Source organism: Coptis chinensis, chromosome 6 (assembly GCF_015680905.1).
Source record: "Coptis chinensis isolate HL-2020 chromosome 6, ASM1568090v1, whole genome shotgun sequence".
NCBI lineage: Eukaryota > Viridiplantae > Streptophyta > Magnoliopsida > Ranunculales > Ranunculaceae > Coptis > Coptis chinensis.
In genome coordinates, this window is record NC_141461.1 from 77,714,819 (window position 1) to 77,734,266 (window position 19,448).

At 34.4% G+C, this 19,448-nt stretch overlaps 1 protein-coding gene across 4 annotated transcripts; it reads left to right on the forward strand.

The window, feature by feature from the left end:
• The first annotated feature begins 7,820 nt into the window (after window positions 1–7,820).
• EMB2794 (Tetratricopeptide repeat (TPR)-like superfamily protein) lies at window positions 7,821–13,606 on the forward strand. Of its 4 annotated transcripts, none has more exons than XM_086569095.1 (4): window positions 7,821–10,430; window positions 11,058–11,149; window positions 12,796–13,001; window positions 13,212–13,606. In XM_086569095.1, exon 1 carries the CDS (start codon window positions 7,929–7,931, stop codon window positions 10,200–10,202), a length of 2,274 nt encoding a protein of 757 aa, XP_086425221.1. In that variant the 5' UTR covers window positions 7,821–7,928; the 3' UTR covers window positions 10,203–10,430; window positions 11,058–11,149; window positions 12,796–13,001; window positions 13,212–13,606. The 4 variants fall into 4 exon arrangements, with proteins under 4 accessions (XP_086425221.1, XP_086425222.1, XP_086425220.1 ...); XM_086569096.1 differs by lacking the exon at window positions 13,212–13,606 and adding an exon at window positions 10,530–10,650 and having other exon boundaries at window positions 12,796–13,144; XM_086569097.1 differs by lacking the exon at window positions 13,212–13,606 and having other exon boundaries at window positions 7,823–7,970; window positions 8,469–10,430; window positions 12,796–13,144.
• The last annotated feature ends 5,842 nt before the right edge of the window (window positions 13,607–19,448 follow it).

Consider the following 19,448-nt stretch of genomic DNA (forward strand, 5'->3'; position numbering starts at 1 on the left):
GAGAAGTCGTCCATGAATACTTCCATAAAACGTTCAACCATATCACTGAAAATGTGAAGCATGCAGCGTTGGAAAGTACCAGGTGCATTGCAAAGGCCGAAAGGCATTCGTCTATATGCAAATGTACCAAATGGACACTTGAACGTGGTCTTTTCTTGATCAGCAGGGTCTATGACTATCTGAAAATAACCTGAATAACCATCAAGGAAACAGTAATATGCATGATCGGCTAAGCGTTCGAGCATCTGATCGATGAATGGAAGTGGAAAGTGATCCTTACGAGTGACGGCATTAAGTTTGCAATAGTCAATGCATATTCGCCATTTCACTGGGATACGAGCGGAAATGCATTCATCTTTATCATTTCGCACAACCAGAATGCCGATTTCTTGGGAACAACGTGTATTGGACTCACCCAAACACTATCAGAGATAGGGTAAATAATACCCGCATCGAGTAATTTTAAAACTTCCTCTCGTACCACATCTTTCATGGTAGGGTTTAGGCGACGTTGCGGTTCACGCGACGTCTTAGCATTTTCTTCAAGGTGTATGCGATGGGTGCACACAGTAGGTTTAATGCCTTTAATGTCATCGAGGGACCATCCAATAGCAGAACGATGTTGTTGAATGACATTAACTAAACGAGCTTCCTGATCGTCAGTCAATTGTGAAGAAATGATAACTGGGTGACGACCATTTGGATGAAGTTGTACGTATTTTAATTCCGAAGGAAGAGGTTTTAAATCAGGGGTGGGCGGAGTGGGTATTAAAGATTCTTGAGGAAAGTCATCATCCATGCAGTAAACAGATTGATGGTCATCCAAGTTACTGGACATCACAGTCGTAGGGTCAAATAATGGTATTGACTCTAATAACTCATTTACTTCTTGTGTATAATCATCGTCCGCAAACTCGGATTCGCTAAAGGAAAGAAATTGGTACACTTCATCTTCTGGAAAAGAGTTTGTTAAATACTCTTGCGTAATGCTATCAACCCTGTTGACCTCACCATCATTGTCAGGCTCTGGGATTTGTTTCATCAACTTGAACACATTTACCTCGACCGATAGATTTCCGAAGGACATGGTCATTGAACCATCCCTACAGTTAATAAGAGCATTAGCAATTGCTAGGAACGGACGTCCTAAGATGATAGGAATGGAATCACATGCAACTTCTGTATCCAAAATAACAAAGTCTACAGGATAGAAAAAGTCTTGGACTTTTATGAGGACGTTTTCCACAATTCCTTTTGGATACTTTATGGAACGATCGGCTAACTGTAGAGTCATGGTGGTAGGTTTGAGCTCATGAAGACCTAGTTATTTAAAATGGAAGTAAGTTCACACTAGCTCCTAGGTCAAGAGCCAAAGAGTCGTGATATTTGTCACCTAAGGTACATGGAACCGCTGGTTGGTCTACCGGGGTCCTTGTATTTGACTATACCATTCGTGGTTCGTGATGGAGGGAAACTGTTCGGTGAGGAATTGTTGAGGAACATTAGTTCTTTTTTTGTGGTGCACATATATCTTCAAATTTTGCATGTTTTGGTAATAGTTTTAAGGTATCGAGAAAAGGTAAGTTGATTGTCAAATTTTGAAAAGTCTCGAATTTCAAAAAATTCTCATGGGGTTTATTCTTTTTGCCGCGGCAGAAACGGTGCCTTAGGGCATGAATTTGGCAAAGGGTCTACTTGCTTGTTTCCTACATTAGGAGATGTTGACTTTGTGGATCCGTGAATCCACCGTAGGTTCATTATTGGAAATAGATTCATTTGATCTTTCGGATTCCTTTGGTTGATCATCTGGCATACGTATTTGATTGTCTACAGTTTTTCCAAATCGTAGAGTAGTGATTGCATGCACCTCACCTTGGTTGGGGGTGCTTGTACTAGGTGCATTGGTGAGTTCAAAAGCTGTGTTTGCTTGTTTAGGGTTTGGAACTGCTTGTGCAGGAAACACGCCTTTCTGACTCTTTTCTTGCGCCAATTATTGAAGTGATTGTTGGATAGACGTTAAAATTTGAGACTGTTGGTTCATGTAAGCCAAGAAAGTCTCGTTTGTCCTATCCGTAACGGGTGGTGCAGGTTGTGCAACGGGTAGTAGTTCTCGATTATTGCTTAGAAGTTGCTGATTATAGTTGGGATCTGGATTAGTTGGAACAAGGCTACGGTTGGTTTGATAATTAGAATTGGAATTATTTTGAAATTGACCTTGTTGGTATTGTTGATTATTTCCTTGGCGGTATGGAATAAAATTGTTGGTAGGTCGAACAGGTGGATTAGCGAAACCTGGAGGAGCCCCCATCTGTTGGTTATTTTGGCGCCAAGCGAAATTCGGATGTTGTCTCCAAGCTGCATTAGGAATGTTGAATGCACATGCCTCCTCCGACTGTTGAGAAGGGGAGACATATAACAAGGGACAATAAACATCAGGATGGTCAGGACTGAGATAAAGAACACATGGGGATGTGTCAACGTTCATGACCTGTTTTGGAAGTTGATCGTTTACTTGAACTGCAAGGGCATCTACTTTTTTAGTTAGGGATTCTATCAAATTTTTTAATTCGGGATCGGGTTTTACCTCAAAAATAGATGTGCCCTTTGTAACATTGTCCTTTGATGACCTAGACGACTCAGTGTTACCCCAGTGTGTACCTTTTTTCGCTTGTTTTTCAAGAAAAGTAAAAGCTTCAGTAGCTCCTTTGTCCATGAAGCAACCTCCGTTCATTATATCAAGAGTTTCTTTTTGATGATCAGACAGACCATTAAAGAATGAATGAACAAGGACAGCTTTGTCTAGTTGGTGGTGAGGACATTCTAACGTAAGATCGGTGAAAACGACTCCATGCTTCCGTAAAGGATTCATGAGGATTTTGACGAAAGAATTGAATTTTTTGAAGCATTTCAGTTGTTTTCTTCTGAGTGTAAAATTGAAGCATGAAAACTTGAACTAGTTTATTCCATGTGTCTATGGACTGTGGTTGTTGTCCTGCTAGCCAATTAACGTTTTTTCCGCTAAAGTGAATGGAAATAGCCGAAGCAAGAGTTGTTCCTTAGAGACTGCTGGATGGTGAAATGTTATGGCCACTTGTTGCAGCCTACGAAGATGATTGTAAGGTTTTTCGTGATCCAAACCATGATATATAGGTAACAAACTAAAAACGTTTGGCGGGATACGAAAATCACCGACAATGTCCTCAAGTTTGATGCAGGAAGAAAGTCCTTCCTGTAATGCAGTATAGAAGTCCGGCGAGGGGCATCACCGGAAGGAGGATCGGCCGGCCATAACGAAGTTAATGGCTTACGAAGGATCAGTGATGAAGGTAATTAACAAAAGAAGAACAATTTTTAGGTGAGAACTCACGCAATTGCTTATCGTATTTTTTTCGACGATAGGTATGTTCAATTTCTTTAGTGGAACCAGACCTTAATCTCATGCAAGCATAAAATTAGATCTAATTTACAGAAGGAATTTAGTAGTACTCGAATTTTATTATTATCTTTAAGCATTAGAGTTGAACAACGTAGCAGTGAAACTAGGAATACGTGTGCATAAACCAACAGCCAGGTCACAAGAGAGATATGAGGGAGGCTTTCCGTGCGAGCACGGTTCTAATTAAGTAACCTCAATCTTTCAAGTTTCCTAGACACCGTTGGAATATGATTAAGATTTATGGAATTAAAATTTATGCAAAGTCGGTATTAATTTTAATTTAATTTGTTTTTTATTTTATTTTTTATTTTTTATTTTTAAGATTTATGCAAGGGTGAAAATACAAACATGCAAATACGATCTACTCATACAATACTAGGTGCAGTAGCATGTGAAGATACTCTACTCATACGTATAGCTATACGAATAGGCAAACTTGTGTCATCGATAAATACTTCCATACATACAGGCAAATATACATCAGTAATACGTATATGTATGTTAATTTGTAAATCGATATTACGTAGACGTATATCAATAGTAACAGGCAAATTTGAATCACTCATACGTATCCAAATACATTAGCATGTGAATATAGTATACATACGCAGATAAATACGACAAAACTAAACATGCAAGGTATTATACATAAACTAAAATACGACTCTTGTATTGCATAATAATTCGATTTCGACAATACTCATTGAGATTGCGGGTGTCATATAGAGAGCATCTTCACACAATTTACCCAACTCAGATTTTAACCCTCGTTGGAATGTTCTCCTATTTCTTGACAAAATTGACTTATTAAACAATACCTTGTACTTATACGTAGAGAAATACTAAACATGCAACAATAGACACTTATACGTAGACAGACATATAACCATGCAAAACAGTACCATTTATATGTATATATACATTGATATGCAATTCATGCCCAGTTAAACGTATATAAATATTTACAGGTGTTTGAACATGATACATGCATATTCTAGGCTAATACGTAAATAGTAATCCATAAACTAATTTATAATAACTACGCATGACATGACATTCATGCAACAAAATAAAAAAAAAAAAAATAAAAAAACTTTGGAACCTGTAGCTTACCGCTAGTCTGCCAAAGAAATGAAACAGACGTTTCAAATCGTCGACGTGATTAATCCCAATAGAATAGTCGAATTTTCAGTTACAGGTCCAGAGAGTGAGGCCTGGATATGGATCAAGATAGATCAGGGGATCCTGGAGGTAAATTATGAGCACCAACAAAACAAATACACCCGCGGACGCGGGTTGAACCTGCGGACGCGTGTCAATACCGCGCACGCGTGTCAATGATGTCACAATGAGTTCAACTTTTCACAGAACCCTTAGAATTGCCTGCAGTGTACTTTCCCAGTCCTAACTTTCGGTACCTAGAAGTACAGAAAAATAAATTTTTAGACAGGTTAGTTCGTTTGGTTTTCGACGACGAAAAAATAAGAAAAAAAAAACGGAAAAATAGGAAAAACAAGGGAGGATGGTGTCCCCTTGGAGTAAAGTCCAAACCGTAGCACTCGTCCTATGCCTTTAGAACAGCAGCAGCACCATTTTTGATATCCACTTTTACTACGTTAGAGATTGTCTCTCTAATTTGACAAAAGTGCAAATTCAAAGTTTCCTTACTCACAAAATTTCGTGTTTATATAGTTAGAGTAAAGATTCGATCTAACCTAAAGTCTAGGACAACTACAACTTGGTTTTTACTCTTAGGGAACTAGTGAGTAAGTTTAAATACTAATACTAGATTTCTTTTCTACACAAACATAAAAAAATTAAGTTTCAAGTGAATGCAACTAAAACACAATACGATTTACTAAAAGAAAATATGGAGAGTTAATCCTCCTCATGTGAAGTTAACTTTTGTTATTGATTTTAATAAGTTTATTTTATTCTTCCTAGAACTCATAAACAAGTCTAATTGAAGAAAACTTGATCCCTAACATGTATGGCTCATCTCTAAGCTCATACATGCTAGCAAATGGAACCAAAACAATGACTTATCTCTAAGCTCATCACTTTGATCCCTAACTAGACACTACACCAACTATCATTTTGGGATAAGGTGTAGGTCTAGTTGTTCTTCCTAAACAACCCACCAAACCAACAACAAAGATTTTTCCCTCACATGAGTTTGATTAACTCCCCAAGGGGAAGTTAGCTCATGATCCTTGGGATGAAGGATTACAAGTTAGAAAGTACAAAAAGAGATAGAGAAAAAGGAAAAAGAAGACTAATTATCTAACTCACTTGCTTTTGATTTATTTTCAACTAGAAGAAAACCAAAGTTTCCTCCATTAAAACTATATATTACAAGCTTTTCTTACAAAACTAAAAACTAAATAATAAAAATGACTAAGGAACTAAAATAATACAAGGTAAGGAAAATAAGTCAATGGAGTAAATGGAGTGTCCCCCCTTGTTTTGTTTTCTTCTCCATTTGAGAGAAATCTCATTTCCTCCCATGTGAAACATCAAACCACATTTACTTCATTTTTATCCACCACATTAAAACAAAGTGACACCTTGTCTTTTTTTCACTATTAACACCTAATCTAATTAATTACATGCAAGGTGTCAACTTTGCACTAATAATTTGTCATTTTTGTCTTGACATGCTCCATGATTGATGACTCATCCAATCTTGCGATCCGATGTGGGTCGGGTCTTTGGGCAATTTTATAACTTCCTCCTTATATCGTAGAGTTCATCGCTACGATTTCTCGAAAGCAAAACTCACTTGTCGATTCGAGTCCCGGTTCAAGAGGTAGGAGCTTGAAAAGTTTGATGCTTTCGGCGGATTTGGAAGAATTCATATATATGTGGTTCCCTCGTGCTTTATCACATGTTTAAATAATATTTCCATGTTTACTGCGAATACCAGCAAAAGTATGAAAACATATTTATTTCATGATTATTAAACACATAATTAACCAAATTTATATGTCTCAATGGGGTTTCATAATACATTTTTGGGTGTTTATCATATACCTTGGATTATAGGAGTTTTCTATTGACTTTTTATTTAATTTTCTAATTCTTATCAAGGGACTTAACAACTATTCAGGTTTTGTTGGCATAAAGCATATTTACTCATGGAATTTGAAGCAGTTGTAGGTGCATTACTTTTATAGGCATATTGTCGTGTGAAATTGAGTATGTATGATGCACAAAAGTTCAATTTAAATGTAAAATAATAGTGGAAACACTCTTGATTTTTTCCCAATAAAATGGGGTTAAAATAATAAATTGACACGATTTTATTTTGCTAAATTCACCCATAATGACTCGAGTGGCGTAGCCACAGGTAGGGGTGTAATACGGGGCGGGGTGGGTCAACTGCGGGTCAAATAGTGATGGGGCGGGGGGCGGGTTGAAGTGTTATGTCTTAGTACCATCACCTGGCTTGTTGGGTTAGCTTATAGGGCGGGTTTTGGGTGGGTCATCCGGGTAGGGTGGAAATTATCATTTTAACCCAATTTCACCAAAAAAAAACTTTCAAATTCTGCAAGTAATATATTTCCAATTCACAACATAAAGAAAACATAGAGAAAAAAATGGAATCAATCAATGAAAGATAAACAAAAATAAAAAAACTTGAACTTGAACCCAAAACCATATCTGTAAATTAGAAACTTTTTCCTCGTGATTTACCATTTGTAAATTGATTATTTTTCATAGCATGATAAAATGAAGATGAGAGTGAGGATCTATGGTACAAAACAATAAAATATAAACTAAAAGAATTTGAAATTAATACAAGGATGAATGATTCATTTTCTCCAAAATTCGAAAGTTGAATTTGAACTTTTGATATTTGCCCAATGTTCAAACTTGAATATTTAAAATTGATGTTGAACTCATAAGTTTGTGTTCATATATCTCTCAAATTCTTACAAAAGTTAAAATAAAATATAAACAAAATACAAAAATATTAAACTTGAGTCTTGAAATTGTGCGGGTCAAAAGGTTGGGTCAATGGATTTTGACACGGTGTGGGTCGGGCGGCTTGACGGGTCAGGTTTGAACATAAAACCTAGACCCATAGCCTAATCGCGTAAAAACGGTGGCAGGGCGGGGCGATTTTCTGGTCGGTGCGGGTTTGGGTGGCGGGTGAAAGCTGGGTGCCCTACCGGATGATGAGATGATGGGTCAATGGTTTTTTTTTTTACAGTCCTAGCCATAGCCATGGGTTAAATTCTAGTATTCTAACATTCTTTACCCGTTCTTAAAATCAATTCAGGCCCAATATATAATAATTATTGGGCCTTCTTCAAAGCCCATGGGCTTTATATATTCTAACATTCTTTACCCGGTTCTTAAACCCTAACAAAAACCTCAATTTTTCCCACCTCTCATTTCTTCATTTTTCCATCAATACTCAAAAAACCCATTTTCACTAACCCATTAATGGAAAAAATAACAATCAAATTTGAACACTGAACAAAAAATGTACCATTTATTTCGAAATTTTCACACAAGTTCGCACCAAGTAAGTTTTCTGCTCTCAGCTCAATGCCCCACTTCTTGTGCTTTAATAAAGTTTAAAACTTTACCTACTACAACAACTGTGTTTATTTGGTTTAATAGGTTCTTGTTTTTATTTCGTTATCCTTATTCAACACATGTTCATTTTGATAATTTTGATGAAAGATTGAATAATAAAGAATGGGTGCGAAGAATCGCGAAGAATGAATGTTGGGAAGAGTTTAGAGGGAGTGGTTTGTTTGATTCTGTTTTAGCTCCAATTAGAGTTTCTAGACTACTTGTTGAGTTGAAAGACGAGGCGGTATTAGCCCGTAGTTTTTTTAGGTGGGTTGGGAAGGAAAAGGGGTTTTGTTATACTATTGAGTGTTATTGTATTCTTGTTCATATTTTGTTTAAAGCTAGAATGTACTTTGATGCTCAAGAAGTTTTGAAAAAAATGATTAGTTCTAGGCAGGTTTTGTCCAATGGATTAAATGTTTTTGATGTTTTGTGGTTGACTAAGGATTTTTGTCATTCGGGGTATGGTGTTTTCGATGCGTTGTTTGGTGTTTTGATTGAACTTGGATTGCTTGAAGAGGCTAATGAGTGTTTTTTGAGAATGAGGAAGTTTAAGGTTTTTGTTAAACCACGTTCTTGTAATGTTCTTCTTCATAGACTTTCAAAGTCGGGTAAGACGGATTTGTCTAGGAAGTTTTTCGAGAGCATGCTTAACGCCAAAATAACGCCATCAGTGTTTACGTATAATATTATGATTGATGTTATGTGCAAGGAAGGGGATTTGAGAACAGCAGGAGGGATGTTTAAGAAAATGAAAGAGATAGGTATTATGCCTGACATTGTAACGTATAACACTCTTATTGATGGTTTTGGGAAGGTCGGACAGTTAGAGGATGCCATATGCGTATTTGACGAAATGAAGGTGGCAGGCTGCAAACCAGATGTTATAACGTATAATGCTCTTATCAATTGTTTCTGTAAATACGAACAGATGCCGCAGGCCTTCTTTTATCTCCGTGAAATGAAGGAAAATGGGTTGAAACCCAATGTTGTAACATATAGTACTTTTGTTGATGCATTTTGCAAAGAAGGAATGATGCAAGAGGCAATCAAGTTCTTTGTAGATATGAGACTGGTTGGTCTTATTCCTAATGAGTTTACATATACTTCTCTAATAGATGGTAATTGCAAAGCAGGTAATCTCAATGAAGCGTTGAAGTTGCTCAAAGAGATGGTGGAGGCAGGAGTAAAACTGAATATTGTTACCTATACTGTTGTAGTGGATGGACTTTGTAAAGAGAGTATGGTGGAGAAGGCGGAAGAAGTTTTCAACGCAATGCTGAAAGATGGTGTAACGGCTAACGAACAAATTTACACTGCCCTTATACATGGGTATTTCAAGACTAAATTTTTTGAGAAGGCCATGGATTTGTTAAAAGAAATGAGTGGAACGAGCACCAAGCCTGACGTGTCATTTTATGGAACTGTTGTTTGGGGTCTTTGCGAGCAAAACAAGCTTGAAGAAGCGAAGGCTTTAGTTGGTGAAATGAAGAAATGTGGCATCGAAGCAAATCATATTATATATACAGCTCTTATAGATGCTTATTTCAAGAGGGGAAATGAATCAGAGGCTCTCAAGCTTCTAGAACAAATGCAGGACTTGCGTATTGTTCCGACAGTGGTTACTTATTGTGCACTTATTGATGGTTTGTGCAAGTCAGGACTCATTGATAAAGTATCCTACTTTTTTAAAAGGATGTCAGACATGGGTTTGCAACCAAATGTATTGGTCTACACAGCTTTAATTGATGGCCTCTGTAGAAATAATTGCTTAGAAGAAGCGGAGAAGCTTTTTGATGAAATGCTGATCAAGAGAATGGCTCCAGATAGAGCTGCTTATACCTCTTTAATGGATGGGAACTTGAAGCATGGAAAGCTTCACGAAGCATTCAGTTTGAGGGATAAAATGGTTGAAATTGGATTCGAGCTTGATCTTCCTATTTATGGGTCATTGATATGGGGGCTCTGTAAGGTTGGTCAAGTGCAAGAAGCTAGAAATTTGCTGAGCGAGATGATTGAAAAGGGTGTTTTTCCTGATGAGGCTGTGTATCTTTGTATAATAAATAAGTATCACGATCTGGGATACATGACTGAAGCCAATGAATTGCGGAACGAGATGATAAAGAGGGGCCTGGTTAATGGAAATAAAGACTCCGTGGAATCAAATGTGCGAACTTGAGTGGCTGTACGGAGTACTCGTTTTTCCATTCTATGATGTGTCTTGAAAACAATTCAGCACACTTTAGAGCCCATGAGTATGTGGAAGCTTTAGCATATCTTCGGGCCAGAGACAGTAAGTCCTTGAGCAACTTATGGTTGTTGGTTTGATGTTCTGACTGACCCTTCGATGCGCATGTATGCATCCAACTTTCCCTTGGAGCTACATTTGCAAATCCTTTCTGGAAAGGTACTCTCGAACTTGCAGGACTTGCATCTTTATTTCTTTTATAATATTTTCAACTGTGTTTTGGTGTCTTAAATCAACTTTGTTTTATTCCTCACTTAGGCTGTGCTTGTTTACCTGGAAACCTTTCCATGTAAATTTTAAACCAGAACGGGGGATGTTCAAGTAGTTGATGGGTGGCTCCACACTTTCACTTGCTTCCAACCCTAGAAATCAACCAATGGTGATGCAAATTCAGTGAATTTTTTTTGTTGCCATTTATTTATCAAAAAATATAAAAAAAAGTTTAACTGTGAAAGTTTTGCACAAGTTTGCATCAAAATGAACTGTGAGAGTTTTACTGATGTTTGCATCTTTGGGAGGATTTTTTGAGGTAGAAATACTTACCCACTACTCAGCAATAGCTCTATTCTAGTTAAACTTGCGTGGAAATGCTTACAACTAAACAAGCACAGCCTCAAAAAAAATTTAGTAGAACAAAAATATAAAATAATCAGGCTAAGAAGTAGATTTATGGAAGAGCAATGAGAAAGACGCACTTTCTCACTAAGAAGACTGATGAGTCCAAGTCTGTTGTTGAAAGAAGCATCGAGATATTACATACTCATACAGTTACTTTGATTTCTTCAGGTGTTGTGGAGTCGATAAAAAATGTACAAATATGACGACGGGTTTCTTTACAGAACGTCAGAACCCTCTATCTGCATCTCATACCCTTTGAGGTGAGGGTTTCTTATTTTTTTCTATTTCTTTATCTTATTTTTTTTCTTCCTTTTTCTTTCTTTCGTGTGTGTGTGAAAACTGACTTTAGTTAACTATAAGAAAAAAAGATGTACAGACACTGGAATACAATTGTTACAAATCAAATTTACATTATGTTTCCCTGCCTCAGCCAATATATGAACTGGCTGAGCAAAAATACAAGGACAGAATACTATTCTAAAATACCCAAAAGACTTTTTGATGGACTGAACTTCCTTCTAAGGCTCTAACAGACTCTCTGACATCCAAGACTCCAGAGCAAAAAAGCCATTTACACTATCCACCAGAGGCTTGCAATCCGAACAAACAAGTTGTGCTTTAATTCAAGGAGTTCTACCTCCTCGGTTCCACATGCTCTTGAGTGCCTGCATGTGTAATCTGACCAGGCCATTATTTTTATAACATAATGAAACCTAGCTTTAGTAGAAATAGAGTCATAACCTCCATCAGGAGCAGGCACATATAGGGAAGGTGTGATAGCTTTTGGGGGTGTAGTGTTCTATTGGAGGAGAGGGTTTGGAATGGGAAGATGGAGTTGGATGAATTAGTCAGCAAGTTTGAGAAGGATTTGGGTTTGTAATTTGGGTCAATAACAATATTATTTCTATCGAACTGAATAAAATAAGCTAAATTTAATTAGTTAAGTCTTGTAAAATAGTATCTTTATCAGTAGAGTTCAAATAAAATCGGATTAAAAGATTGCTAGTTTTATTCCAGTTACCAAGTCTAAGGGATGAAGGACTCTGAAACTGTACATCTTCCATTTTAGGAATAAAAAACAAGGATGTTTGATAGTTTCAGGGTACATATTACATCTAGGACAGCTTTTCTGATTAATTATATGTCTGTCATAATGCAGACTGTTAGTCGGCAAGATAATATAAAGAACTTTCCACACAAAGGTTTTAACTCGATAAGGAGATTTACTTTTCCTGACCAAGTTCCACAACTTTTTATAATATTATACTGAATAGTATTAGCATGCCGAGTTAGAAACCAATTATAGGTTGACTTGACAGAATTTTTCCATTTGACTCCATGGTCCATATCATCTTACTACTAGAAAAAGAGAAGACTGCATTCTAGTATTCATGATAGCATCAGCTTTAACTGGAGTAAAAAACATATTAGTAAGATCTTTATTCCAAGCTTGGTTTATCATAAGCTCAGAAATGATATTAATATCTACATTAGGCTTAGGACCATATAGGTGTTTTACCAGGTAAAAGAAGTTAATGATCCAGTAAGGAAAGTATATAGGTTTTAGCACTCTTACCCGTCTTCCCAATTAAATTCTTCCAACAAAGCTTAGTTATAAGACTTTTCTTGTGAAACTAGCTATTTTTGAAAGCATATCCTCCTAATATTTTTTCTTAAGTACAACATATTTTTCAACTAAGCTTGCATCTAGTCTAATTGATCACAAAAATCTTTGGTAAAAAGGTGGGTTTGCATAACACTCTTTAAAAGGGTACCCCTACTGGCTCTAGAGAGAAGCTTATTCTTAAATGTCTTGAAATGTGTTATTGACTCTTTTCATTTTAACTAGTGGCAATTATTGATTGTCTATTCCTTATTACTCACTATTGTTGAATTTTTCTGGCAGATCCTTTTAAAACAGAAGACATATGGGGAGTTATTCGATTCATATACAACTTACCAATTAACATTGCTTAGAAGATATCAGAATGAATTCTTCACTGCAGGCCTTGTTAATCTCAAAGGCCTATTTACAATTTTGTGGCTAGGCTCATTCATGACATTTAAAGGATAATAATGACTTGCAAGGAGAGCAAGGTGCAATTTTGCATTGTAAGCACCTTTTTATTGTTCAAATCTCCTTTTTTGTTCACAGTAATCATTATACCAATTATTTTGTCCCAGTTTTGCAGTATGACAAACCCTATTTTACAATTGAATGCTAATTTACAACTGTAGCTTAGCATTGTTCTTTCTTGAAGTTGTTACATTCTCAACTTTATTTGTTGAGGCACTTTGTGGAATCACCTTTTTGGTGTTTAGGGCTAATGGAAACGTGAGAAACGGAGGGTTAAGTCATGAGAACACACTTCCCCGTTGAAGTGCGCCTATGTAGCCCCAGATACGAAGGTCAGACAATTCATTAATCAATAAAATTTCCTCCATCTTATCCCACAAGATTACCGATCTGCATCTTAGGGATTCTGACTTTTCAAAGGTCTGTATCACTCAACCAAATGAGCAAAGACAAGGCTGTTCTATCCCCTTTGAAGTTTTTATTGCTTCTCTATTTTTTAAGTATTTGACTTTGACCACCATCATGTTAGCTAATTACTGTTGTTGTGTTATTTATCTTCCTTATACTGCCATCTAACTCACAGAGTAGCAGCATTCTCTTCATTTCAAATATTCAACTCTACGTGTACTACTGTACCCTTAATGTGGCTGTATGCAGACAGAATACTGCACTAAAAATAGCTGTCAAGAATACTGCACTTGAGACCAATTAGTTGTCAAGTACTGCCTTTCGCAAAAGAAAATCGAAACCGAAAACCTTCTTATTTGCCTTCACTTCTCATGGGTAATGTTATGTATATGGTCACCATAACTGTCTGCATATTTTATTCAGATTTGAGTTCTAACGATAACATGTGTTGGTTTTCTGATCTAAAAATGTGGTATTTTCTTCATAGGCTGATGTTATTCGTCATTCTGAAGATTTAACATGTTAAAGACCTTTATGTCATGTAAATATGTATGTAATTATATCCTCCCAAAAAGCGATAATTCCTTGGATTCTGTAACTTCGGTTGGTTGGGAGGCCTGAATGCAGTTTTGTACCTCCAATTTTAGCAAGAGTACAACTAGCCAGGCCTAACATCTAACCCAAGATACAGGATTCATACCCAAGTTTGGTTCTGTTTCACTGAGTTTGTGGTTATGTTAGATCTTTTGCTGAAAAAAGTTTGTAATACATACATACATTGGGCTCCGAGTCTCCAATGATTATATGAGGCCCCCCAAGGAGAAAAGAGTGCGGAACTCAAAATGTTTAAATTTTGTGGAAGAGCGGTATGGTGCCACCACCCTAAAATCTCACAGCTACATATGCTTCCTACTTGGGTTGGGTTACAACTTACAACTAGCTTTCGAACCCATCCTACGAACGGGTGCCGTTATATTAAATTATTGTAAAAAATACTAATAACTATGCATAGCTATGAAATATAAAAATTATATTAATCAGTCATTCAAATTTCTTGCACCACTCTCTATAAAAAGAAAGCATAAAATCTTGATAAAAGTTATCGACTTTTTTTTGTTATTAGATTTAATAATAGAAGTTTGATTAAAGTTTTTGTGAGAATTCTCAATGTGACGAAGATAATATTGAAGTTACTTGAATAGCATGACATTCTTAATCATAATAATAAAATTATGATAAACACTACTTAAAATGCAAAATTATATTTATCGAGACATTTATTCCCCCTACATATAATACAAACATGTTTTAAGGTTATTAGTTCAATGCATTTACATCAAGTTTATGATTTTTTATTAATTATTCTTTGAGGTTAGTTCAATGTAGTACATTGCATTCAGTTTCCAATTTCTCATTAATTATACTTTGAGGTTAGTTCAATGCGGTTGCATCAAGTTTCGATTTCCGTTAATTATTATTTGAGGTTAATTTAGTGCAATTGCATCCACTTTATAATTTCCGTTAGTTATTCATTAAGGTTAATTCAAGATGCAGTTGCATCCGTTTTTGATGTTTAGTTAATTAGTCTTTGAGATTAGTTTAATGCCATCCGGTTCCAATCTCCGTTAATTACTCTTTGAGATTAGTTCAATATCCTGCATCCAGGTTTCTGATTTTCCGTTATTTATATTTTGAGGTTAGTTGAATGTAGTTGTATCCAATTTCCAATTCCGTTATTTAATTTTTGAGTTAGTTAGTTCAATGATTAATTATTATTTGTGGTTAGTTCAATACATTTCCAATTTTCAATTTCATGTTAATTATTATTTGTGGTTAGTTCAATACAGTTTTGCATCCATTATTTTCAATTTCATGTTAATTACATTTTTTTGAGGTTAGTTCAATCATTTTTGCATCAAGTTTTTCCATTTTCAATGTTTAATTATTTTTGAGGTTAGTTCATTTTTGAGGTTAGTTCAATGCGAGTTACATTAAATTTATAATTTTCCGTTAATTATTCATTTAGGTTAGTTAAGTAGAGTTTTATCCATTTTTCAATGTTTAGATTTATTTAGTCTTTGAGATTAGTTCATTACATTTGCATCCAATTTTAATTTCCGTTAATAACTCTTTAAGGTTAGTTCAATACATCTGCATCTAGTTTATGATTATTTATGTTTTGAGGTTAGTTATTTTGCAATTACATCCAATTCTTTGAAGTTATTTTAATGCATTTGTATTTAGTTCTGATTTCCCACCAATTATTCTATGGGATTAGTTCAATGCGGTTACATTCAATTTTTATTTTTGTTAATTATTTTTGAGTTTAGTTCAATGCATTTGCATCGGTTTCCATTAGCTATTATTTGAGGTTTGTTTGATGTATTTGCATACTATTTCCAATTTTCCGTTAAATATTTTTCAAGGATTTGCATCCAATCTCTAATTTCCCGTTAGTTATTCTCTGACGTTAGTTTAATGCAATTGCATCCAGTTTCCGATTTCTAGTTAATTACTTTTTGAGTTTAGTTTATTGCATTTGCATAAAGTTTCCAATTTCCCGTTAATTACTCTTTGAGCTTAGTTATGTATTTGAATCCAATTTCTGATTTTCTTTTAATTATCCAATGTAGTCTGTAATACCAACTTCTACTGATCCATCTGTAGTGTCATTGCAAACATGACATAAAAATTAAATTATACTTGATTTACTATGTGGGATCATCGAAGATTATCTAGTTCCCGATTTCCCGTCAATTATTCTTTAAATTATATGCATGACTCACTATGTAGAATATTCAAAGATTATCTACAAATGGGTGTTGTTATATTAATTATTCTGAAAAATATTTGCAAATATACAGAACTATTATATATTAATAATATTATATTGATCACTCATCCAAATTTCTTATAATGTGAAAATCTCACTCTCCATTAAAAAAAAAACTCACTTTTGATAAACCCTTCAATTCAACTTCATTTTGTTGTTTAATAATAGAAGTTTGATTGAAGTTCTGTGAGATTGTCTAATAAGGCAAAGCTCATATATATTGAAGCTACTTGAATAGCAAGGAGTTCTCAATCATATGGAAAGAGATAAGATAAACATCATTTTAAATGCAAAACTGTACTTATCGAGACATTCCCACAACATATAACTCAACTATGTTTTGAGGTTAGTTCAATGCATTTGCATCCAGTTTCTAATTTTCCGTTATTTATATTTTGAGGCTAGTTCAATGCAAGTGCATCCGATTTCTGATTCTCATTATTTAGTTTTTGAGGTTAGTTCAATACAGCTGCATCCAGTTTTCAATTTTCTGTTAATTATTTCTTTGAAGTAAGTTCAATGCATTTGCATCCAGTTTCTGATTTTCCGTTAATTATTATGTGAGATTAGTTTAATGCATTTGTATCCAGTTTCCGATTTTCGATTTTTCGTTTATTATTTGATAAGGTTGCATTTACATCTAGTTTCCGATTTTCTGTTAACTATTGTTTGAAGTTAGTTCAATGAATTTGCATCCAGTTTCTGATTTTTCGTTAATTATTCTTGAGATTAGTTCAATATATTTGCATCCAGTTTATTTTTTGAGATTAGTTCAGTGCAGTTGCATCCAGTTTCCGATTAATCTTAATTATTCTTTAAGATTAGTTCTACGCATTTGCATCATGTTTCCAATTTACAATTAATTTTTCTTTGAGGTTAATTCAATAGAGTTGCATCTAATTTTCGATTTCCCATTAATTAAATCTCTGAGGGTAATTCAATGTATTTGCATCCAATTTCTGATTTTCCGACAATTATTTTTTTTATGTTAGTTTGATGTATTTGCATCCGAGTTTTGATTTCCCGATAATTATTCTTTGAGGTTAGTTTAATGCAGTTGTATCCATATTCCAATTTTCTATTAATTACTTTTTAAGATTAGTTTAATACTTGTATTTGCATCTAGTTTCCGATTTCACGTTAAATATTATTTGAGGTTTAGTTCGATGTATTTGTATCCAGTTTTCGGTTCCCCATTAATTGTTTTTTTGAAGTTATTTTCATTCAGTATTATATATATATTTTAAAATATTTGTCATTATTGTTTTGCCGTTATTTTTTTTTTCATTTTCTATTATATATTTTGTGATGTTATTTTTTGTATAATTTAATTTTTCACATGTAATTTGTTTTGATTTGGTATATAATTTATTTAAATCCAATGTCCACTTTAACTTAATCTCGTTATTCCGCTGAATATATAACATTATAGAGTTGAAAAATTATATTATAGTGTTGAAAAATTATAAATTCATAAATTTAATTGGAATATGTCATAATTATTGTGGCCAGAATTGTGATTTTTGGAATCCTTAACTATGAATAAATGTCTAAATTCCCACGATGGATGACGATCAAATCAAAAAAAGCTTTTAGGAAAATTGTTTTCGGTATAAACTATTGTTTTAGCAATTTAATTGTTTGTCTCATATTTTTTTTTTTTAAGTAATTAGCTATATTGTTTAGGAAAAATTGGAGACTCATGAAACTCTAGATGAGATTTTTTTTTTTGGATTTAGCTATAGTGTATAGGAAAAGTTAGAGACTCTGTGAAACTCTAAATGGGATTGTTTCCTTATTTATATCATACCTTTTTTATAATTAGTAATAAAGTTAAGAAAAAACCGGAGTCTCTCCGAGTGCTCCAAAAAATAGATTGGTGAGGGTATAACTATAATATATATCTAAGGAATTGGAATATGTCATAATTATTGTGGTCAGAATTGTGATTTTTGGAATTCTTAACTATGAATAAATGTCTAAATCCCACAATGGATGGCACATCAAATCGAAAGGGTTTTAGGAAAATCGTATTCGGTGGAAACTATTGTTTTTAGCAATTTAGTTTTTTGTCTAATTTTTTTCCTTTTAATTAGCTATATTGTTTAGGAAAAGTTAGAGACTGTGAAACTCTAGATAGGGTTGTTTTTTTCGTAATTAGCTATAGTATTTAGGAAAAGTTAGAGACTCTGTGAAACTCTTGGGATTGTTTCCTTATTTATATCCTACTTTTTTATAATTAATAATATAGTTTAGAAAAAACTGGAGTCTTTGCCAAAAAATAGATGGGTGAAGATATAACTATAATATATATCTAAGGATAAAAATAAATATTTGTTTCCTATTTTATCTCCTACTTTTTCTTAATTAGCCATGACACGTGGACACCCTAGAAACGCTTCCTCAATTGAAGAGGGTGGAGCTATAATATATATATAAAGACTAGCACCTAGGAAATCTCAAGCGTGGGAAGGTTGGGTTGCCTTTTTTTTTTTTTTTTGGATGGTAAAAGGTTGGGTTGCCTAACTTCTTAAATCTTAACTAGAAAGCAACCCCAGATTTGGTCGGGTTTTTTAACTATTGCCCATCCCCAGACATCAAAACAAGTTGAACTTTACACATCGGTCTAGCTCCCTAAGATTTAGCCCATATACTTTGACTCAAGGCCCAAAATATCTCCAAAATATCCAAAATATTGTTGATATATCTATTTTTTTAGTACACCGAGATTGGAAATATCCGGTATATCTCAACTGAATATTGAATTTTTTTTTTTTTTTTTATATTTTTACAATTTCCGATATAACGATATATATCGACCGACATTTATGATATATTAGATATAAATTGTTGATTTTAACTGATATTGTTGATTTTGACTGAATATATTTTTGACGATATTTTCGATATAATCAACAATATTTTTGATATATCGACATACAAAATAAAATTTTGACTGATCAACAAAAAAATAGATATCTCCGATATTTATGATATATTTGATATATCTCGGTTTTTGGGTACATCGAGATATTCACCGAATTCGATTTTTGGTTCTTGCTTTTACTCTTTTAGGGCGAGTCCAATTGTTATTCAAAAAATAGTAGTATAAGGCAGTGTTTAGAAAACCAGACCCGACCGGTGGTTGAACTGGGTCCGATCGGAATCGATAAATATTAATTTTTTTTTTTTAAATTGATAATGTGGGGAGTTGAACCTAGCACTTAAACCAGATAGTCCA

What these genes read in the sequence shown, in the direction of transcription:
- EMB2794 (XM_086569095.1), top strand. Translation starts at nt 7,929, where the DNA reads ATGTACCATTTATTTCGAAATTTTCACACAAGTTCGCACCAAGTAAGT.